The 25,221-nt window shown below is 34.0% G+C and overlaps 1 protein-coding gene across 2 annotated transcripts in view; it reads left to right on the forward strand.

The window, feature by feature from the left end:
• FBXW7 (F-box and WD repeat domain containing 7) overlaps window positions 1–25,221 on the forward strand; it is a 52,639-nt gene that overhangs the window by 1,572 nt on the left and 25,846 nt on the right. Inside the window, exons 1-3 of one of the 2 annotated variants that reach the window (XM_015825705.2) lie at window positions 15,283–15,474; window positions 18,125–18,207; window positions 21,683–21,824. In XM_015825705.2, coding sequence (XP_015681191.1) covers window positions 15,319–15,474; window positions 18,125–18,207; window positions 21,683–21,824 — 381 coding nt within the window. In that variant the 5' untranslated portion in view covers window positions 15,283–15,318. Of the gene's footprint in view, window positions 1–15,282; window positions 15,475–18,124; window positions 18,208–21,682; window positions 21,825–25,221 lie in introns of those variants that run through there. The other variant, XM_015825711.1, reaches the window with a different exon arrangement.

Genomic DNA, 25,221 nt, shown 5'->3' on the forward strand with positions numbered 1-25,221 from the left:
ATAGGAAAACTATTTCTCAACTAAATGAAATCCCACTTCCGGCTATATAATATTTCTTAAAAAGCTCATCATTAGAATTCCTGATTGAAAGTTTAATCTTGCTTATTATTAATACTAAAGAAAGTTACTTTGTCATTTTGGTTTGCTCATTTCACTGCAAAGAAGCAATCTCTATTCTTATGAAGGCATACAATTTTGCAGTATGATTCAGTGGATTTTAGAAGCTGCAGGAAACTGAAGTCATTTTATTTTTATCTGGTCTCCTACCTGTTATTTTACACAATGAAGTCTGCTTGTTTTGTTTAATATCTCTCTAAGCAGTTAGAGGTTTTACTCAGCTCATTTAACAGTAAAAACGTATATCCTACACGGACATGCAACTTATGCTAATATAGTGCAAGCTTCATAGCTATCATCTTCTGTTTGGATTTTTGCAGTGCAGATTAAATGGAGCTAGTCTTGAAGAATATCTGGAAGCTTCAGCTACTACAGAATGCGCCTGCATGAGCAATCTTGGGTGCTCAAAGAATGGTGCACATAACACCTCTATTGCCCAAGCTGCATTGGTGCCGGTTTGCTTCCAGGTCCAGTTCAAGGTGTTGGTTTATGACCTTTAAACCCCTATATGACAAAAAAGCTATGTTACCTATGGAGCTGCCCCAGTTTTTTCATGTGCAAATTCTGTAAGAGGAATAGATATATAGATACTTATTTTGTGGCAACCCGAAGTAATGCAATATTGAAATGATTGGGGAGGGGATGATTGGTTATTCATACTTTTTTATGCATAATTCAATCCAGTAAAATGTATGTATAATTTGTAGCATTTGGGAGAATTATTTGCTCTGTGAAGCTACAAAGTTTCAAAAAGTTTTCTTGATAATGTCATTAGTGACATGTAGATAATGATAAATGTAGCATTTATGGACAATCTTTAAACTTGACCTTTATAGGCATTGCTTTTGCATTCTTGATACTATGTAGTATATTTAGTGAAAAACACTGAAAAACGCTTATAACAAGTTCATATTGAAAGTGTTACAATTTTAACTTTGCTCTTTTGAGTATTGCAAAACAGTAATACCTTCATAAAATGTTAATGTCTATACTTGCAACAATCAAGTAGAGCCAAATGGAGGCACATATCTATGAGTAAAATAGACCTTGCTCATCTTTCTTATCTCTGAAATGTCCTCTACTTTCCCAGCTTAATTTTCTCCCTAACTTGAACAGCTGAGTATATTTTGAAACTAGTCACTGAACTGTAGCAGCCTTCAGATTTTATTTTATAATAAAAGGTACGGTATCCTAATAAAATAAAATTTATCCTAGAAACTAATAAATCTGTGACATGTGAGCATTATATTAATTTTAAAACTAAAATTTAATACGCAAAAGTTGCATGGGACAGAAGTATGATGGGCTGAAAAGGAAATGTTTGTAACCTCATTTAATGATTGATTGATTGATTACTACCTCTTCGAACAAAAATACACTTGGCAGGTAACATAAACATCAGACTGCCAACTTTGTTCTAGAAGTTTTCAATCTCTGCTTGGATTCATAGTTAAAATCCCCAAAACATTGTTCAATGAATCAAAGATTAGCATTTACATTAAAAAAGGGTACTGTTTGGCAGCTCCTACTTTTTATTTCCATCTCTTTCAATCTGAATAGCTTTTCCATTAGTTGATCTCAGCAAAACATATGCCCTGATTTTGTGTTCTTTAACTTTTTATTCATGCCAGACTTGTCCAAGTCACTACATATTGCCAATCATGAGAGTCCTTATCGAATGCCAGTCTAAAAAAGATGAGTTATTTCAAGTTTAAATTCTTGAATAAAGACTATAAACTAAACTATTCATTTGAAAAAAAGGATTTATTATTAGGCTTCAGTAGCTCACAAAGTTTGCAGAATTCAAACAACGTTTAGAAAAACATACGTATAACTACAGGGAAATTAAATTTAGTGTTTGGTCAACTTGTATAAGTACACTCTATATTGTAATATTGCACTTTTACTATATTAAATATACTTTTATAAAAATACATGCTGATAAAGCATTTCATTGTGTGGTCTGATGAAATTTGAAAAAAGTTATTGCAGAATTTTAACCGTCAGGCATTAAGATTCTACCTCTGAAATTCAGAATTCATCCTGTTTACCTTGAGGGAAGAGAATCTTTAAGATCACTTTGCAGAGCAAAAATTCATATAGTCCTGTGAAAGAAGTCAACGTTATTTAACATTTTCTCTGCAAATACCAAATTACAGACTTTCATATCTGTTTTATTAAATATTTGTCATGGAATGCAATGTTAGTATTTTAGTGGTGCATAAATGAATATGCAGTTCTAATTGTTCTGAGTTACAAATGGCAGGCATTCCTGAAAGCAAGTTGCTATTAATAACACTGTTATACATTTTCTTCTCATGATAATGCCAACAGCTGACAAGAATGCAAGCAGTCTTGGCTATTTGCTTTAGTGCAGTTGCATTCCATTCACATTTTTCTCATAGCACGTCGTTCTTCAACATCCCATTTTAAGAGGTTCCCTAATTCCAAGATGGGTATCAATTCATAATTTTGGCACAGTTCCTTGCACTTGAGAAAGAAGTGTTTACTGCAGACCTATTCTTTGATGCTAACAATATCATGCTGATGTTAGTTTCATTTTAGGTTTTAATTATTTACTGGTTCCATATGTTACTGATCTTGTTCCTTGAGACTATGCCGTCTTCCTGAACAGCATTATTATTGACATAATTTTATATACTGAATTTTCAAATTTACATTCAATTTAACTACTACTTTATCAGATAGGTAAAACAGAGTTTGGAAATGTTTGCGGTGCAAGGGTTGGCTTAAGGATCTCAAGATAAAGATAATGTAATAGCTAATGTCTGGACTGATGCAGTTTTGATTTATTGATCTAGATTTTCAGTTTCTGCTTGCATATACACATGAGAAGTAAATGGTTGACCTTGTATGTACTTTTAGAGTAGCACTGCCAATTCTTACATATAGTTCATATTAACTCAGTTTACAAATATTGTACACTGCGCAATCATAGGCTCTTAAGTTGTTTACAACAATCAGTATAAAACAAAGTTCTTTTTTTTAAAAAAAAAACCACCCCTACAAAATCAATACAGAAACCAAAGACCTAAACATAGGCTTAGTACATACTTAAGCAATGATCAGGACAATATATAATAACATTCTATCCAACTATTACCTACATTTAAACCCAAAGAAAGATGATAGTCTTCACCTTTTTCCTAAATAATAACAGAGAGAGTATAATTTTTGTGGCCCTGAGCATTTGATAGAATGGGACAGCCCCCAAATGGCCCTTTTCTATGATCTAACCCCCTTCTCTCAAGTGAAGATTACCCAGGATTACCCACACATCTCATATCAGTCACACTATCAACATCAACACAGCTGGAGATTCCTTCAGCTTCCTGGTTACTGCTGACAGAAAAGCTGTCTCTTTGCCTCAGTGGTCAGTTCAGAAGTCTCATAGGAGCCACAGCATCACCTGAATCTATTGGTTACCTTCCCTCAGCAGTAATCGGGCAGCCTTCTCTAAACACATGGAAAAGATTTTCTCATCCTAACAATAAAACAAGTACATAAGGCGCGTGTTTTGAACTCATAAAAACGTTTGTGTGTTTTAGCCTCTTAATTATCTTTTGTTAAATAAAAGGTCTATTTATTGGGAAAGTGAATGGAAGGGTAGAAACCTTTTAGACCTTAATGATAACCTTCTAATATAGTGATTGAATAAATTCTCACAACTATTTTCTATTGCATGTTAATGCTCTTCTGATTTGTTAAAAATGCTTACCTAAGTTAATAATTTCTGTAATTGTAGTATTAATTTTGCATGCTTTCATGCACTCAAAAATAAAAAAATATTAAAAACTATATTTGTTAGTCTATAGAATGTAATAATATAGAATATACAATGAATGTATTTAATTCTTTGATGTTGTTTTTGTATAGTTTCTATCTATCTTCTAAAACAGGTCACTGAAAATGTAAAAAAATCAGAAACAGCCAATAAAAATATTTTCTATATTTATTCCATAACTAATAAAATGTTTTTCACATTTATATATTTATTACACATTAAGAAATTAACCCCAAATTTATAAGATTATATTTTTTCCTAGCCATATGTTTGCAATAATATGGAAACAGTATTCCAAGTAGGGCCTGACCAAGACAGAAAAGAGTAAGAAAATTACTTTGGATTCTACGCTCAACTAACATATCCCTTTTTAACCACCAAGTGTTGGGTCATATTCAGTTTGTGATCTACTAGAACACGAGTGTCAAACTCGCCACATCATGTGACATGTAGCAATCTATCGCTACTTTTTTTGCATTGCCGCAGCTGGGGTGGGCGCGGCTTCTGTATGATGCAACTGGCCCACGGGCCCACAGTTTGACACCCCTGTACTAGAACATTCAGATCCCTTTCACATGCTAAGCAAAAACTCCCTCATTCTCTATTTGTATCTCAACTTTTTCTTCTCAGACACAGAACTTTATGTTTCTTTGTGTCAAATGAACAAATTCTGTTCATTTCATCTGCCTGTTCAAGCTTGTTTAGATCTTTTTGAAACTTCTTAAGAGTTAGTCATTTGTCTTGCTTTTGTGCCCTGCATATTTGACAGCCATTCCCTCAAACTCTTCGCCCAGATCATTAAAAATGATAAATAACATAGGATCCCACACTGAGCTTCCAATTGATACTACAATTCATGCCGCTCTCCAATCTGATGTGAATGCACTTCTGAGCACTCAGGAAGCAAGCAATCCATTTCTTCTGTCACTTAGTCTATATTATTTTATTAGGATATTATGAGAAACTTCATTGACTGTATTCCTGAAGTCACAGTGTTTTATGACCCTAGCCTATTTCCCAATCTGTTAAGGTATTAATTTTGTCAGAAAAGGGGAACTCTTTTGAAGATAGGGCAGTGATGGCGAACCTTTTAGAGACCGAGTGCCCAAAAACCGCCCCCCGCCCCTACTCCGCCTCCCACCCTGCCTACTCTGCCCCCACCTGCCCCTTGCCCCGCCCAGCTGCAGACCTCCATGGCCTGCCGCAGCAGATCGCCCAGGCAGCCCTGCAGCCCCATGGCAGCCACGCCCTCCGCCCACACCCCTCAGGATCATCTGCACGCTATGGGGCGCAAGGGCAGTCTTGTCCCTGCTGCCTGGCTATGTCCTTGGCTGTGCTGCTCCGTGCAGGCCGTGCCCAGGGGCGACTCTCCTCCAGGGGGGCTGCTGGTGAGGAGGGGGCCACGGGGGGAGGCAGGGCTGGGGTGACTGCGTGCGTGCCCACAGAGAGGCTCCGAGTGCCACCTCTGGCATGCGTGCCATAGGTTTGCCACCACTGAAATAGGGCAACATTTGCTTTCCTCCATTTTTCCATTCCTGTTCTCAAGTAATTTTCAAAGATTTTAGTTCTGCCATATTCTCTGCTGGTGTTCCCTATGATGTAAATTATCTGTTCTTTTATTTTCTCCTTGTTTATCCTGAGCAGCTCTCTCCTTCAACTAATGATGGAGAAATAATGCTTTATTTTTCTTCTGAGAAAATATATAAATTTGAATAAGACATTCTGCCTTCTTATTCATTACTTTCCCATTTGTTTCTCCTTCCAATAGTCTTACAGACTTTTGCCTTTTCTTTTAAATTCTGACATACCTAAAAATAGCTTTTCTGTTTTGGGGCATTTCTAACAAGCCTTAATTCATGTCATAGTATATTATGGAAGGAATCTCCTACATTAGATTACAAGACATCCAGCAGCAGAGAAAAGTTCTAAATTATTCTGGGAAAGCAGTTGAAGTTAATAAAAAAAAACTTAATTTCATTATTTCTGCAGACTGTACCCGTTAAGTTTTTATTTGTTTTTAATTGGACTACTTGTGGTTTTTAAAAAGTATATTTGGTATTGCTTAAACTTGTTTCATTGTTCTCAACTTGACTGCTTAGCAATGGATTCTATCTAGAGAGATGTTATATATAACTCTATCAAATTATTTGCATCCTTGGAATAACTACAAATTCAACAAGAGCAGTTCAGTACTATCTAATCCCCCAGGAATCTCCCACAGTTTCTTAGAGTCTGCAACAGATTTTCCACTTATGCAGTGAACTAATAGCTCCAAAACCTTCAGTTCAACTGGCATTGTTCTAATTCTGATGAAATTGGAGCATGGTTTCCAAATATCAGACTACCATTGTTGATCCCAATTTATAAACAAAACTGTCATGGCTATGAAAGCCTGACTTATATGAAACAAGATGGTTGAATATTGAAATCAGATCCGTAGAAGTTAGCAACATCTAGACTATTTTTTCTAAATATTAATATCTCAATTTTTCATTTAGATAAATTAATGTTTGCTATTGCATTATATATTGTTTTCATATGCAGTAGAGCAGGAAATAAATGCATTATTAAAAACATCGTTCAAGTACTTAGCAAGTATTAGCAATTTTTGAGACCTTTAGATGTTGTTTAATAATAAACTGACATGCTTTTCCATTAGTGAACATGTAGGGGCACTGTAACACTATAATAAAATAGTGTTGAGATGAATTGGTACAAATTCTGCAAGTATTTTGAGAATGTTGCAGAAATTATACTTTGTTAAACAAATTAAATTCTGGCTTTGCAAAAATATGTATATTCCTTGCAAATTTTAGGGTTTAAATATTGTATTCAAAGTATTATTAGGTAGATTGGTATGGAAAAATAATCTTATTAAACTAATGCTAATTTTTCTATTTTCTTTCTCTTCTATTTGACCTAAACTGATTTGATGATAAGAAATATATAAATAAATCTTAATTAACATATTCTAATAATTAATAAGTATAAGAATAATAATTAGTATTTGTATTATTTACTCAGAGTAAAGATCTAGTTAAATCTAATAATCCAATGTATTTTTTTTAAAAAAACAGAAAAATAATTCACTATTTTGGTATTCATTCCTTAATACTCTTTTCTCTATTTCTTTCACAGATGTACTGTGAAAACTGTTAATATCTCTTTTTCCTCTCTAGCAGTAATTAATGAAAATTTATTACTTTTTATAAAGTATTGACTATGACAGAGGTCCCCAACCTTTTTTGGCACCAGGGGCTGGTTCTGTGAAGAGAGGTTTTTCCGCGGACCGGAGGGGGCGTGGTTTTGTGTGCTGCTTATAACCCATGGATGGGGCTTTGCTTGTTTGTGTGGCCCAGTTAGCATACTAATTTGATTGGATTTATATGTTGTTTCTAGTGCAGTATATAATGAAAAATACTATATGTAGAAGCCAGGATTGTACAATACAAGCTACATTTATTGTAAATAGTTAAGATGTAAGGAAAAATGGCCAAAGCAGTTATTCTATAACCATTAAAGCAAAACTACATTTTAAGAAAAATATAATAACATTGAGATAGGAAAAATATACACATTTCACTGTAATTTGTAGATGTATACTTTGGTTCAAATAAGGTTTCTCAGAATTAATGTAATATTAGTATACAGATTTTACATATTTCCTGGACTCCATGGTCTTCATAATTCAATAGTTTTACAATTCAAACACTGAAATTATATGCATTGCTGGATCTAACTTTATCCTAATCCAGCATCATTAATACTGGCAAGATAAATCTGGAAAACTCCCAGACAAGGGATGATGATGATGATGATGATGATGATGATGATGATGATGATGATGATGGTGATGATTGCCTTCTGCTTCAGTGGGTGCCATAATTTTTATCTTTCATGACTAGCAATACAAATTATATAAATGTGTGCAATACTGATAATACTGATTGTAAGATATTTGAATACTTAACATAAACATGCTTTTATCATGGTTGGATTTTCAAGTAATCAAAGAATTGAGCAAGTATGTATGATTTTAAAAAACAAAACTAACATTTCCTGAAGCTGAAGCATATGTTGAAAATACTTTTTGTTCCTTTTAGGGAGCCTTTGGAATCATTAGGAGGGGAAATAAATAAAAAGAAGAGTGCGTTCTCACTGAAAATAGAAATAATGTATGGTAATTTATAAATATTGCTTTCATCATACCCTCTGTAGATCCCAATGATAATTTGTGAATAGACAACTTTTATAGGAAATTTCTGCCTTTTTTGGAAATAGACTGAATATGTAAATGATCGGTATGGCAATTGGCATATCATAGTACATCAGAAATAAGATGTGGAAAATGTGAAGAACTGATTCATGCATATTAACAAAAGCACCTTAGAATTTAGGCTTTTCATTCAGCACTTGTACCCCTTCTTGAGTTTCATTCTTCCCATGGATCCCCCCTTCTTTAACTATCTGTACAGGCCCTTTTCTTTTTTCCTTAAACCTCCCCCATCTCTGTTCAATGGATAATCTGTAAAGTTCATGCTGCCACTGCTGCTTTGAGTGGGAGCGTTGTTTTGCCCATTTCGTACCAGCTTTGTTATTGTGCAGTATTTTTCGGCTGTTTTTGCTCATTATCATACAGCTGGTATTTAGAAGAGTGAAGCAGGCAGAAGCTGCACTGTCTGCAAGTATAAGAAGTTCTTTTGCATTTGGGAAAGTGGCAGATGGGGCACGTGTTTTAAACGGATTTTGCTGATAGCAGACTACATTAAAAATCATTCTGAGAAAGACTAAGGTCAGCCTATGAATTCAGAACTTGAGAGGTATTCAGCTTTTGGAAACCCTTTTTAGAATATAAATTAACGCATGAAAGTGAAAAATGGCCTGTTTGCACAACTGCCTACTTAATTTTCCTATTTGATGACATGACTTATTCATTATCTATTAGCCTTTATTATCTCACTAAAAAGCAAAGCATAAATATTTTAATAAAAATGATAGTTATAAATTTGGGAAATAATCATAAGACAATTGTAAAATATACCTTTGCACATAAAAGGACCTATGTAGAACCCAAACATGTTCAGTTTCAGAATTTCAGAGGACCACAGAGCGACTGCTGATAAAGAAATAGAGAGTATTGAACCAGAAATCTTACTCAGATCAACATCTTCCCATTTGGGGGGAGGGAGATTGTTTCTACTTGAAGATTGATTTTATCTAATATTAAACTGAACTATTTAAACAAACTGCTTGCATAAATATTCTAGATCATATTCTATTAGATGATGATATTCATATAATTCTATTAATAGCTGCAATCAGTAGGCATCCTTTAGAAACATTTTTGTCCTAAAACTCCAAAATCATCAGTAATGGGCTTGAATTAATTATTTAATAATTTATGTACAGTCCAAAGTATAGTATAAATTTAGTCATGCATAAATTGAAAGATTCTGTTAAATTTGATTTATTTCTTAGGAATTATAATAGCAACATCATTAAGAAAAGAAGTGCAAACTTTATATTTTAAAGTAATAAGTATGAGATAAAAATAATAAATATGTTGACATTATAAAAATATAGAGAAATGATATAGTCAGAATTAAAAATTACCAATATAAATTACCAAAAGTAATTTAAGTAACCATGACCTTTCAAGATAAAAGCGTTATTAGCTTTGAATTTGTCATCTGAGACTGAGTTCAAGTCCTTCCTTAGTCATGAAAGCCCAAGTATACCTTCTACTTCCTTAAAAGACATAGAATAAAACCTTCTCAGCTAACCAAGCAAAAAATAAATATTTTTACTTTGAACTGCTTAGTCAAAATAAATTTCTAAGCATTTTTGAGAACTTTTTTCACCAGACTGCTTTAGATTCTGTGATTTGAGAAATCCAAGGAAAGGTTCATCTGAAAAAGGGCTGTTTGTCACCTATATGTGGATGTGATAACAGCATATAGTTATATTTTACTGGTCTATTACAGCAATGTAATCTGTAATATAGGAACTTGGACAAGCTTTTAAGATTTTGTTCTTACCTCTATAATAATAAAGTAGCATTCCTGAAATTCTGGTATCTTATTTTTAATCTGGCATACCACAGAGGACTGACAGTCCCAGATGTACAGCTCACCAAATCCTTAGGAAAAACCCTAAGCTCTTGCCGAAATCCTCCAGGTCCATTACTGCATGAGGCAGACCTATCTAATGGTTCTACCTAATTAAGGGAGGAGTAGCACTAGCAAGCTGCAACACAATTAAAAACTAATCTGATTATGGCAGAGGAACAATGGTAACATCTTTATCTTCAAATCATGTTGCAATGCCCCGAGATTAAAAAAAAAACAGATCATGTGTTTCTTTTAGGAAACTACAGGATCTTAATGTTTTTCAATCAGGATCATAACTGATAGAATAGGTCTATGTTCTGTGTTATCCAGAGACGTGTTAAAATCTCAAGGACTATCAAATTTAGGAATTCCACTGCCAACTTGTACATATAATTATCTTTTGCATCAAGGTCTCGCATCCAGTTTAAATGCATTATGGAACCTCTGAAAGCCATCAAGATTTCCCAAATGACAACCACTACTTCATACCTTCCTTGCTGGAGTCCAAACTAGTATCACATAGGAAATCCAGACAGGCATAATTTTGAAAGAGAAACACTGGCCTTCTGGTCTACCCAGGTCTCATTTATATATGGAAGATAGACTGCTTTTTCCATCATAATTTATAAAGACGCTCTTATTGCAACTATTCTAGCCTTTAATAGCAATAACCAAAAACAAGGACTATCAGTAAAGGATATAAAACTGTTGCAAGACCTTTGCTAGTGCAAACTATAGTAATAGCTTTCTACTTTCCCAACATTCATCCTTTAATTGGAGAGAGCAAAGGAAATAAAGATTTTTTTTGTTCCTTTTTTTTACCAAAATAAATGAGATGACAACTATATATTCATTTTAGACTTCATTTTAAGGGCTCATTTTAAGTAATGTACCTTCTATATAATATTATATAGTACAGCTCTGAATCTGCCTGCCTGCCTGTCTCTCTGTCTGTCTTTCTAAACCACCATAGCAGTTTTAAGACATTCAGATGATAGTCTACAGTATACAGTATGCTTTCAAAATTCTCGACTATACCAGCATAAATGGAGCAACTATTTTAAGATACTGGTAATGAAGAAATTATAGATTGGAACTCAATATTAGTTCCTCAGTTTTTGGATTTTGGCTTCCTAATAAGTTTTCCTCCTCCCCCTTCTCATATAATTTTTATAATTAATAATTTAGCCTTTATATTTGCTAACTTTAAATTTTAAAAATTGCTCTTGTCTAAACTATTTAAAAGTAAATCATCTGCACTTACTTAGGTTGCAGCTTGAGGGAGCTGATTGCCTTCTCTAACAACTCAGAATATTTTTGATTCCTTCATCCTCACTTGATTCCTGTTTGTCCCTGATTTATTTTTTATTATTACTGGAAAGTTGTTAGCTTTAAATAATTATTTGTTTTTGACAGACTATTAATCTAGGCACCTCAATTCTGTATGTAAATTGTGGATATAAGACTTCCATTTCTTCCCTCCTTACTATGAGACAACAGCCTAATTTCATGTCAATTTTAATGTTATTGTTTTGTCAGCTTTTCCCTGAACATTACCTATTTTGGAGAATTTGTCATAATAAAATGAAACAGAGGGGTCCATTAAACTATGCTACATAAGTGTTTTGAAGAAAATAGAGATATATCTGAAAAAATGATTGAAATAGTATTAATTTCTTACTTCCTCTAGAATTTTGTTTTAAGTGCCAGCAAGATACAGCAAGGCCTACAAGTCTATCATCTCACCACTTCATAGACAAAGATATTTTTTAACTTTTTAAGTGGTTTGAATCTAGGACGCGTATTCTGCCATTGAGTTACTTCTTGTCTATAAATACTAAACTACCTGTTTTGTTCTAAATTGGATACTCTACTGACTGATATTTCAAGTAGATTTTCCCAGATATATTTATTTACTCTATTATTATATCTAATTTATTAGATTTTGTCTTGACTTTATTACTATATAAGTAACTCAAGATGATAAGCATACATAATATTCCTTTCTCCTAGTAACCATATGAGGGGGTTGGGCTTAGAGATAGCGGATAGCATGAAGTCACCAAGATAGCTTTCATGCTTAAGGAGGGACTAAAACTCATTGTCTCCGGTTTATAGGTCAACACATTACCACTACACCAAACAGGTTCTATTGTGAATTATGCATGTATGTGTGTATGTGAATATATATGTATGTATGCAGTATACAGTATATACTGTATTAGTGCCCCATGTTTATCCTGGGGTACATATTTTGTACTCTCCCATTCTAAACTGTTCCTGCGATGAAAGAATATAGAAACAAGTTTTTCATTCTCTAATATTAGTGGAAAATCAGATTTTCATCAGAAAATTTGTTAGCAGGGTTTTGAATTATAAAGGTAACTACATAAGCTGGCTTCCTATTCTATACTTAATTTCCAATATTCAGAGGTACTGTGGATGGGAGGAATGATGTCACTGACCAGGGAAGAACAGAAAACAGACTCCCACTATCTGTCCTCGTGAGATTGTAATTAGACGAGAATAAACATGCAGTGCTGTATGCCATTAGTTACTCCAATGTATATAAATAACCCTTTTCTATATAGAATTTTGAAAGCCAGTCTCGTATAGTTGTTAAAGAATCAGGCTAGAAATCAGGAGACTATGAGTTCTGACCCCGCCTTAGGCACAAAGCCAGATGGGTGAACTTGGGCCAGTCACGTTCTCTTAGCATTAGAAAGCAGGCAATGGTAAACCACTTCTAAAAAACCTTGCCAAGAAAGCTAAAGGCAGTCTCTAAGAATTGGACACCACTGAACAGAAGAAAACAATACAGAATTATATCTTATTTTTCATATTATGGCAAGAACTGTACTGTTTCAGGACTGTATGCTAAGCAATAGTATAAAGGGCAAACATATAGCAATCATGAAATGGTTTAAATATCTCTTAGTCTCTGCAGCATCATTGTTACCTAATACAGTAGTCCTCGACTTACAACCACAATTGAGCCAAAATTTCTGTTGCTAAGAGAGACAGTTGTTAAGTGAGTTTTGCCCCACTTTATGACTTTCTTGCTACAGTTGTTAAGTGAATCTGCTATTATTAATTTAGTAACAGTTGTTAAGCAAAGTCCCCATTGACTTTGCTTGTAAGGTCTCAAAAGGTGATCACATGACCCTGGGACACTGCAACTGTCATAAATATAAGCTAATTGCCAAACATCTGAATTTTGATCACATGATTGTTGGATGCTGCAAGAGTCATAAATGAGAAAAACAGTCATATGTCACTTATTTCAGTGCTGTTGTAAGCTTGAGGTTACTAAACAAATTGTTGTAAAACGAGGACTTACATATACAGTATAATATGTATGATTCATACATTTCCTATAATTGGAATCAACAGAATGGTGCAAATGTATCACAACAATCATGGTGTGTGGAGTTGCTTGCTAATAGATAGTAAGTTAGAAACTCACATACTATATGCACACTTTAAAAAAAACCAAGAATCATTTTTAGCATAACAAATTGAAAGGAATTTTATTCAAGTAAATAATAGACTGTAGACAAATTAAGTAGCATTTTTAAAAAATCAAAAGGATTTTCTTACTGTTTTGTACTACAGTACGAGGGAGGGGAAAGTACAGTGTGTACAGGATGCCATCTGGGAAACTATGAACATACCTTCCACACAAGTGCCATACTGCAGTTATTAACAGTAGAGAAAGCATCATGTTCAGAACATGTGATAGTTCTACTTGATTTAGCAAACTTCTGCTGATCATTTTATGTTTGTGCATCTAGAATATACTGTATAATGTTGTACTGCATTTATCTCCCTGCAGTATAAATCATTCTCCTTTTATAGATGTTGAACTGCTGGGTTTTGACAAATCCTGTTAGCTCTTTGTAGCAATGACTATGGCTTTGTCCATGATTGCTTAGAGTGAGGTTGGTTTATTCCTCTCAAACAAAATCAACATAAGAAATCAAGAACTTCCAATTGTGTCTTGTTTTGAGTTGATACATATTTTTTTTTAAAAAAAAACTTAGTTCCTTGTCTTTCTTTTATTAGTGAGCTGTATTTACTAATAGTAGGAACTAATCAAAGGGAACAGGGCATTGCTTGTTTCCTGATAGAATATGCAAGCCTTCCCTTTGATTGCCCCTCCTTAATAGGCTACTGTGGGGTTGTTGTTGCGAAGTCGTGTCTGACCCATCGCGATCCCATGTTCCTCGAGGCCTTCCTGTCCTCTAAAGTGTAATGGTCACATGACTCCTGAGATATTCAGTTAAATTTCTAAGTATATTTCATTTTTATCTGTAATTTCATACCTTCTGAGTAAAAGCTACAATTAGTATATCTTAAAAGATTTAAAGATTTAAAAACACACTTTAAAAAAAAGTGTGATGGAAGCAAGTTACCACGGAAAGTCATAGAATAAATATTTTTCATTTTAGTTTTAACCAAAAAGCAATTAGAAAACATTTTCCTCATGCCACATTTAAGGTGAATTAGATGATCTCATTTTGGAATTGCAGCTTAATATTTATATCTTCCTGGTAGATGATGCTTAGTAAGATTGGACTGAATATTAAATATTCCAATGTCATGAGTTTTTCTCAAATAAGAAATGAGATTGCCAAAAGGAATGCTTATCTCAGGCTATTATACAATTAACTGTACTTTATGGAGCATTTTCTACATCCATTAGGTTTGGCTTGAAGGTGCAGACAGCTTGCCTGAGGGCCACGGTACACTTGTAATGAGAGAAAATTAACTTGTTTGCTGCAGCTGGCAATTTAGAATTAGCCAGTACTATTCTGCTTGCCTAAAACGAGGGAGATAAATTATTGGCCTCGGAACGATAGAGTTTCCGTGTTTCCCCAGTCCCAGTGGCCAATGTGAGCAAGGCATGGGGCTCCTTTAATTTCCTGCCGAAGTCCTTCCCATGCTGTATGCTCACAGGCTCCTTGGAACGGAGCACCATGTAATTGATGTGCAGTCTGCATTGCTGAAACTTGGACTGCACCATTCTCAGCGTGAGGGAAGATGTAATCCGATCTCTCTGCGCCGCTGAGGGAGGAATCCGTTCAGTCAAGGCTTTGACTGGGCAAAGTCTCCTCCAATAATCTTCCCTCCCGATCTCATTATTCCCTCAAGTTCTTCTTCGACAAGCCCTGCGTATGTATGTGTGCCGGGAGAAGCTGTTGGATCGCGAGCTTCCTTGGCGTTCGCGGTGGAGTTTGGCTGCTGGTTCTGTTGCCCAGTCTTCCTTTTCTGACGTGCCCGAGCATGTCCACATTAGAGTCTGTGACATACCTACCTGAAAAAGGGTTATATTGTCAGCGACTACCAAGCAGCCGAATACTTGGGGGCACGGAATCTCTAAAGGGGAAAAATACCGACAACATGGGCTTCTACGGCACTTTAAAGATGATTTTTTACAAAGTAAGTAACTCGCGCGCTTTTGAAAGAGGCATTATTATTCTCTCTGTTAGGGAGAAGAGGAAGGGAGGAAAAATCCGTATCATTGTAGATGGCTGCAGTATCTCCGTTAGTTGCCCCCCTCCTCTTAGTGGATGGCTGGATGCTTAAAATTCTGTGTGCTGGATAAAAGGCAAATAGCGAAAAGGCTCAGTGCGATGCGAAATGCTTTTATTTAAAAATCTGCATGAGAAATCAGGAAAAGATCAGATTATTTACCTTCGACTGAAATGGGTCTTCACATTCAGCTCAGCGCTTTAAGCTTGTTTCTAATTAGACCTCCCGTATTCTCTTTCGCGTATTGTCTTCAAAAGTATTCTATTTTTATTTTATTAATGCTGCTGACCTTGAAAGCAAATAATTCTTATGCTTCTATGTTAATATTTGCATCGGGGAGGAATTATTTTAAAGATGTGCCTGGTGCATTCCCAGTAGCAGTGCAGAAAACAGGCTACAGGATTTGTTCTTTCAGATAATAATGCTAATACTATATAATACTTTCCTATAGGATTCAAATGTTTTCATGAGTATTTATGAATCATGTTTTACATTATATAGTAGCTCTGCATTAGATTATTCTGAAGGGAATAAACTTTACAGGATGATGTATGATAATTTATTAGGATCTTTTTTTTAATACAGTGTGCATTGCAGAGCTATTGCATATTTTACAATCTAGACTAAATAGGGATAGAAAAAATTTAATACAAATATTGAGAAAATGAGAGTTTGATAACATTCTTTGGCAACTATAGAACGTGTTTAGAATATATCCTGTACTTCTGAGACAATGAAGTTGTGTTTAACATGGGAGTTTATGTTACAATTCTGACTCCCTAAATTTGCCTGAAGAATTTTTTTTGTGAACGTCTTTTTTATATTAAACTATCCGATAGGAACATCAAATTAAAGATTGAAAACATTTTCCTGAATAAGCACGTTAATGTTAATATAGGGTTGGTCTATATAGTAAAATAAGTAATTCTTTTCTAGTGGTTTCCTTATTCTCCTGCACATGGGTAAAAATATGGTTTCTGTTATTCTGTGTCTTGTTTTAAAGAAGAGGCATGCTTGCAAAGAAGGTTGTTTTCTCATTTTGATTTTTAATTCTGTGTGGTAACATGCGGAGTTATGCTCCATATGAGCCAGAATCATACAGATAGATTAACTATAAGAACAGCTTCATTACTGAGAAAGTGAAATGAGTATGCATAGCAATTTACATAGAATATTGTCCAAAATCAAATGTAATACATTGGGTGAAAGGACATAAGTACATTTTAAAGCTTTGGAAAATTTTACTGTATCTTTGTTATTGGTACCAAAGCATCAGTACCAGCTCAATAATTAGTACATATCCATTTAATAGGAGAAAAATAAACATAATTTGCTTTGAAGGACAGCGTGCCTTGAACATTACAAAGGCCATTTTCAAAAACCAATATGAAAATATTGGTATGATAGCAATTATTTAAAACATTATATAATATCTACAATAATAAAATCCATCAAATTCAATATTCATCATTCTGCTCAAGCATATTATGCCATGTTACTTAGCCAGTGTAGAAAGTTATGGCTGCATTGGTCAAATTTGAAAAGTTTGCATTATAAATAGATTTTAATAAACCTGTTCTAAGCAATTTTATACAGTAATGAAACTATAAAATTCTTGCATACAGATTTAATTTCAATTCCTTGCCCTAGCAGTTTCTAAAAATCATTGAGCGTATTAACATTTAATAATTGGTTTGACTCAATATGCTGATTGCTAGGTATATTTTCTTTATAGTAGATGTACTTTAAAAACAAAACCTTTTAAGAAATTCTCTGGAGTCAAATCTTCATACATTTACACTTCCCTCCCACATTATTCTCATTAGGAAAAAATAGTTTTATTAAATCTATCAATAGGAGTTAGAAATACAAGGAACATCTCACAGAAAAGGAATTTAATGTCATTGATTCCTTTTCATGAAATGTTTCTCAAATAATTATGCAAGAATCTTTTTATATATTTATTCATTCGATTGTAAGTCACCCGAGTCCTTAACTCTGAACAACTTACAATTAAAAAGAAATAAAAAAAACAAATATGAAAGAACACAGCTGACAAAAAACTAAAACAAAATCATAGGACTTCCATAACCATCCTGTTCCAAGGCCTGGGAGAATAAGCAGGATTTTAATCTTTTTCAGAAAGTTATTAAAGTAGAGGCAATGTGGATCTCATTTTAATCTCATCTTCCTTCGTATTTTTTATGCTTTTTTTTTCATTCTGAGCAACTTAAAATGCTAGTACTTATAAATCTATGTAACCAGATTATAGAAGACAAATTATAATGTACAAGTGTGTAGAAATAAATATAGCAAATATTCTGGGAGCCTAGTAATTATGGCATGCAAGATTACACAGAAAGTTGTCTGATTAGTGAAATTATTTCATTTTTTATTTTTTTAACTAAAAATCAGAGTGTTCATTCAAAGAGACTAAGGGGTCGATAAAAAGGGAGGTTTTTTTTCAAAGTAATATAAATGAAAATATCACTCTGTTCATTACAGTTCTACCTTAAGGTGGTAAGCTAACATCTTTTTTTCTTGTCCAATTTTACAGATGAAAAGAAAGTTAGACCATGGCTCGGAGGTCCGTTCTTTCTCACTGGGAAAGAAACCCTGTAAAGTGTCAGAATATACAAGGTAATTTGGTGTAATAAACTGTCATCTGTTTTCAGATACTTTATCATATGCTGTCCAGGCACCTATTTCATGTTTATACTCAAACAAAAACTCCGTTCTCTACAAAGGACTGAAATTTGACATTTATATTTTAATTCTGAATTAGAAATAATGGGTTTTATAGCAAAGACTCTTGCAGGTCAGGACACTTAACAGTTTACTGGATTGTTTGAAATATAGAATTGACAATATATCTGATACTAATCATAACTTTCTTGCATGCAACAGCATGATACTTCGTGACTCATTGAATTATAACCGTACAAGAGTGCGGAGTTCCATTTATAAATTAAAGCAACATACATTCATCATGAGCCAGCCTTGTCAGTTTATCAACCCTTTAATTTCTTTTGGCCAGGAATTTCAGTATCAGTGCATTCAGTTCAGCTTTACTACTAACTGGTTGCCATAACAACTAAATACAGTTCTGCTGCATTTTGTCATGTACAAATGTGCATCACTGGAACACTTGCTTTACAGGCTATTTATCTATTATTTAAATATAAATTCTTCTCTAAATTCTTTATGAATTGAAATATATTCATTTATATGTTATTCACAAATACTTCTTCAACACGGTTAACTCTAAGAAATAAAAAAAATATCTGTCATACTCGGAGTTTCCTGAACTGCAAGATGGGCAGCAAATAAATTTGATAAATATTTGTATGTCCTCCCAGCTTACAAAAGTGTGACTCTGGACTTACATTGAGGCTGAAGTTAACATTAAAAATATGAGAACTACTTCATTCTAGCCTAATTGGTTCTAATGGTTTCTAATTTGGGGGGAAAATAATATAGATGCTTCTATAAAACAATGCATTTTTAAGACAATATTACTATGAGGCAATGTTACTTTTTGGATTTGAATTACAGATGGAATATTTGGAATTGATTTCACATCATTTAATAATCTGCACCAATAAAATAAAAAAATCCTTGAATTTTTTATTAGACAAATGAAAATAATGGATAATACAAATGAATTCTTATTATAATCTTAAGATAAAATTTAACTCTATGAAAAATCAAGTAATTTAATTTGTGCTGTAATGACATCCTTATTAGACATAATTTTGTTTTCAATGGGAGATTGTAATGAAAAATAATAAAATAATGCTGTTAAACCCCAAAAGCTATCTTATACACTGAATCAGATAACTGATCCATCTAGAGCAGAGGTCCCCAATCTTTTGGGCACCAGGGACCATTTGCGTGGAGAAAGGTTTTTCCACAGACCAGAAAATACATAGTTTTGTGTGCTGCCTGCATCCCATGGATGGGGCTTTGCTTGTTTGTGCGGCCTGGTTTCTGGCATGTTGCGGCCTGGCACCGGTCCACGGATCAGGGTTTAGAAACCCCTGATCTAGAGTAGTCTGCAGTCTCTGAAGCAGAAGGTTTTTTTGTGTAGCCCTACTTCCTGAAGTCCTTCTAACTGAAAATGCTTGAAAATAGAAAACCATATCTCCATTTTTCTTTCAAATACATTTTAGTATTCCTACACAAATGTTTTTCAAATATGTAGACCTATAGTAATTGAGTCTCAGAAGAACTGGGAAGGAAATAAGTCAGCAGCTAAATATTCAAATGTATGTTAGCAATTAATACACTGATTAGAAATACTGTGAGTTAAAGCCTTGCTATTCAGACATTTTGTGAAGTATTTTTCATAATTTAATCTGTTCAAAGGCAAGTCAGTATGAAATATGCTTGTAATCAACAACATAACACAGAGGTTAAAATTATTTTAAAACTTGAAGATTTTCCTAGCTCTAATTTTTAATACAGGTAGTCCTCGACTTACAACAGTTCATTAGTGACTGTTCAAAGTTACAACAGCACTGAAAAATGAGACTTATTGTTTTTCACAGTTATGACATTTGCAGCATCCCCATGATCATGGGATCAAAATTCAGATACTTGGCAACTGGTTCAGATTTATGCTGTGTCCCAAGGTCATGTGATCTCCTTTTGCGACCTTCTGACAAGCAAAGTCGGTGGGGAAGCCAGATTCACTTAACAACTGGCTTACTAACTTATCAACTGCAGTGATTCACTCAACAACTGAGGCAAGAAAGATCATAAAATGGGCAAAACTCACTTAACAAATGTCTCACTTAGCAACAGAAATTTTGGGCTCAATTTCGTAAGTCGAGGACTACCTGTATTAGGTAACAATGATGCTGCAGGGACTAAGAGATATTTAAACCATTTCATGATTGCTATATGTTTGCTTTTTATACTATTGCTTAGCATACAGTTCTGATTAAAAATTTATTTTTAGTTTTGATTAATATTTGTATAAAGATAATTCCAAATACTATATTTTCTGGACAATCCAGAACAGATTTGGGTAGCTATAAAGGGGAGAAGAAAAAGGGAAAGTTGAATTATTAGAGTTACATAAAGATACTGTTAACTGATGGCCACAGTACCACTTGCACATTATTCACAAGTTAAGATGCAAGAAAATATTTGTGCATTATGCTTCTACTTTGGGTAGTATTGCCAGTCCTCTGTCTTTCCGAGCATACTATAAGCTGTAAAACACTCAACTAGATTATTTTACTCCTTACTGTCTTTACCACTCTGTTTCAGTGGACAGTCATCATTCCATGATAACTGGATGTACTAATTCTTCCTGACACGTTTTCAAAAGTTAGATTGGTTTATTTACTTTTGCTTTTTCAATGTGCATCGGGGGGGGGGGAGGATTTATTTGTTTATTCATTTATGAAAAATCAAGTTTCCTATGTATAGTGCTACTCAGTGATTTTTTTCTAAAAAAAAAAAAAGGTGCAGGAACTCCCACATGTCATACAACCCGCCTTGCCTACCCTACAAGGTTTCATCCAAAAAAGGTGCCGGAACTCCGTTCTGGGCGTTCTATGAGAAAAAAAGCCCTGGTGCTACTCCCTTCAATTCCCAGTAGCTGTTTTTGCTCTATTTTTGTTTGCACTTTCCACATGAATTCACTTTGAAGTTTTATGGCTAAGATTCAGCATATTACCTAGCAGTGCCCAGTGACTATAAACTGTTATATAAAATACCAGGGGTTTGGGGATTTAAAGTAATTTGACTACTTAACTGAAGCTCAAAAATACTAGTGAATCAGTGTAAGCCCTTTGATACATCTAAAATAATACTTCAGATACCCTTTTACTGCTTATAGATAACATCCCTTCTTCAATAAATTAAGCTACACGTAACTCACATTTTGTTAATTTTATAGGGTTTAATTACAGCCTTTTTGGACATTTCATAGCCTTACAAAATATCAAAATACTGAATTTGTAAAAGAAATAGGATTGCATAAAATGTGCTAATAATAATGAAATTTATTTAAATAATTAGAATTGAGCTTGCTAAAGGAAATGTTATATTTAATAGAAGTAAGTATTTCTGGAATCTGAATTAATTATTTCCTCTGCCTTAGCACTACTGGGCTTGTGCCTTGTTCAGCAACACCAACTACGTTTGGAGATCTGAGAGCAGCCAATGGTCAAGGACAGCAACGCCGTCGCATTACATCTATCCAACCACCAACTGGGCTTCAAGAATGGCTGAAAATGTTTCAGGTAATAAGTTTCTTTAACTAGCTAATGCTAATAATTCAGAATGCCCTTTTTGTGACTTGAGGGGAAATCTATTAGAACAAATGCAGAATATTTCACTACAAAGTTACACCACTTTTCTCTCTTTACTCTTCTTTTGAAATAATGAAACTTAATAGTCTATGTGTTATATATATCCTGCTCTTTTTTTTCTTTTTCCCAGTCTTTTAATTATAATAAAAGTAAAGGTAAAGAAGTCCTCATGGGTTTTGTCTGTAAGTCGTAGCAAGGTTGGTGCTCATCTCTGTTTCTAGGCCACTGAGCCAGTGGTGTCTGAAGACATTTTTGTGGTCATATGGCCAGCATGATATCACACTGCATTGCAAAGCATATGGTGAAACACAGAGCCCTGTTACCTTCCCACCGAAGTGATACCTATGTATCTACTTGCATTTATATACTATCAAACTGCTAGGGTGGCAGGAGCTGAGGCAAGTGATGGGAGCTCACTCCATCATGCAGTGGTAGGACTTGAACTGCTAGAGTACAGACCTTCTTCAGCATCTTTTAAGCCATTGAGCCACAGCGCCTCTTTGATTATTTTTATTAAATAATCTAAGTCAAACATTACAAGGCAGTACATACCTAATTGGTCCTTTATAGATATATTAAATTAATTAAATATCTTTAAAGGCACAGTACCAAGTATAAAACAAGGTGGATGGACTCAATTATATTGGTGATGGTTGCGCTATGAATTAACCTCGACTTGATGGCACATAATCAAAAAAGATAAAGTTTTATAGATCTTAATTATAAATTTAAATGAAAGATTATTTCTACTTTGAAATATTTCATATATTAAAAAGAAATTTAAAAAACATTTCATATAGAAACCCTTGTGTATAATATTGGTTTTAAAAAAATGCAATAAAATTCATCCATAGAAATTAGCATATTGTAATTTTTAATATTTTTTCTGTAGTGTAGTTGAATATAGTTACTGCCATTGAATATTAAAAAAAGTAAATTCAGCATGTAATATACCATATTATTTTATACTAGCATGAGACTCAAAAAACACTAAAATTCAGTCATCCTTATTAGGCTATGTTGAATTGTTATAAAATTAGTGAATAATAGTAACAAAATTAATATTTCTTGAATAAGCTTAATTATATAATTCCAAAATGCTTTTTAAAAATATACAGTCAAACAATGAACATGCAGAGAAGAGCAACAAAGATGATTACAGGACTGGAAGCTAAAACATATAAAGAACAGTTGCTGGAATTGGGTATGTCTAGTTTACTGAAAAGAAGGATGAGGAGAGTGACATGATAGCAGTGTTCCAATATCTCAGGGGCTACCACAAAGAAGAGGGAGTCAGGCTATTCTCCAAAGTACCTGAGGGCAAGACAAGAAGTGATGGTTTGAAGCTAGTCAAGGACAGAAGCAACCTAGAACTAAGGAGAAATTTCCTGACAGAACAATTAATGGGTAGAACAACTTGCCTCCAGAAGTTGTGAATGCTCCAACACTGGATGTTTTTAAGAAAAGACTGGATGGTCATTTGTCTCCTGCCTGAGTAGGAGGTTGGACTAGAACACCTCCAAGTTCCTTCCAACTCTGTTATTCTGTTCTGATATTATTCAAGAACAAAAATGCCTATTATTAAAACTGGATGCATGTTTTGATTCCCTAAATATCTTAGAAAATGTCCCATGTAGGATTTCTACTTCCTAAAAATTTCATCCGAATGCAACTTTCTTGAAATAAATATATTTTTTAAAAAGGTGAAGAGTCACAAGGTTCTGGGTGATATATAACAAAGCAAGAAATAGAGAAAAACACACATATATATATGCTAGATATATCTCTAGGGCAGGGATGTCAAACTGCCAGCCCGTGGGCTAGATGCATCATGCCAAAACCGCGCCCACCCCATTGCCGTCTACGGAAAAAAAGTCACGACACATCACGTGACGAGTTTGACACCCCTGCTCTAGGGCAAGCAGAGCATAATGCAACCTGGGTGCTTAAATTGAGGAACTCTCCAGTGCTCCTGAGATGTTCAGAACTGACTGACAGTCAGGTTTAGCAAAAGTATATCTGATACATTCTATTGCTACAGCATAGTAGACTTCTCATGTGACAAGCACCAATTTGAATTGGACCCAGAAGCCTAATGGTAACCTGTACAATGACTTTGAAATAAGTGCTATTTTGTAGTCATGGGATCATCACCCAAAACACTGTGTTTCCTGCATTCTGGACCAATCACATCTTCCAGGTCATTTCTAAAAGCTTCCTTACATACAGTAGCTGGTGTTGCAGTACTCTAAGTTAAATATCATCTGTAGCTTAAATACGGATTATGTAGTATATCACTACCCTAAGCACATAGATCTATAATAAAATATTGAAGCTGAAGAAATTTTACATTTTGAAATGGCTAAGCTGAAGTCCTGATTTTAACTCATTTGAAATTTTGTTCAGTCACCTAGATAGTCCAAAAATACCAACAGGTTGAAGCAATTTTGTAAAGAAAAATGCCAAAGTATCTCAAGCCATGTAGGATTGTCTTAAGAAGAACTGGAAACATTTGATAAGAAGTCATTTCCACTAAAGGTCATGCTATCAAGTTACTAAATCGAAAACTGCTAATATGTTTTGCAACAAAGTGAATGTTAATTCAGTATGGTCAAGATTTTTTAACAATAATCACTTTACTGATAGAATTTAGATGAACATCTGTTTACTTTTTAGAGTCACAAACATTCTTATCAGTATACTTTATAATTTAAGAAATGTTTCCACTTAATACTTTCCAAAGACATGTGAAGTAGACTAATAGTCCCAAAATTGAGGTTTCTGAAGTATAGAAGGGTGAACTGATTCAATCATTAATATGTATCTTAATTATAAGGAAGAAATTTCAGTAATATCTTGCATGTTCAGGTATTTGACAGTTAATTGTCAGCAGAATTTTCATACAGTCAGAACAAGCATATAAAATACTTAACCATCTCACATTTAAATATCATTCAAATTATTTTCTGACTCCATATAAAAATGACCTTGTTTGTAGTCCGTGTACAAATTACGTATCCCTAAATCTCAAATTATACTTTTTGATTGTTGAAAGAAGCCTTCCTATAAACCATAATACAATATAGCAATCTATGCTTGTAAGTATAATTTATTTATTTATTTATTTATTTTATTTATTTTTGGATTTATATCCCGCCCTTCTCCCGTAGGACTCAGGGCGGCTGACAATCTATTTAAAATACATACAAAACAATACAAATTTAAAATTAATTAAAAAGAATATTTAAATATTTGTCGAATTTTAAAATATAATTAGAATTAAAAACCCCCTAAAAATTACCCTAGGCCAGTCCTGCAAGCTGGAATA

The sequence above is a fragment of the Protobothrops mucrosquamatus genome, unplaced genomic scaffold, assembly GCF_001527695.2.
Source record: "Protobothrops mucrosquamatus isolate PMUCROS unplaced genomic scaffold, P.Mucros_1.0 scaffold_201, whole genome shotgun sequence".
Classification (NCBI taxonomy): domain Eukaryota; kingdom Metazoa; phylum Chordata; class Lepidosauria; order Squamata; family Viperidae; genus Protobothrops; species Protobothrops mucrosquamatus.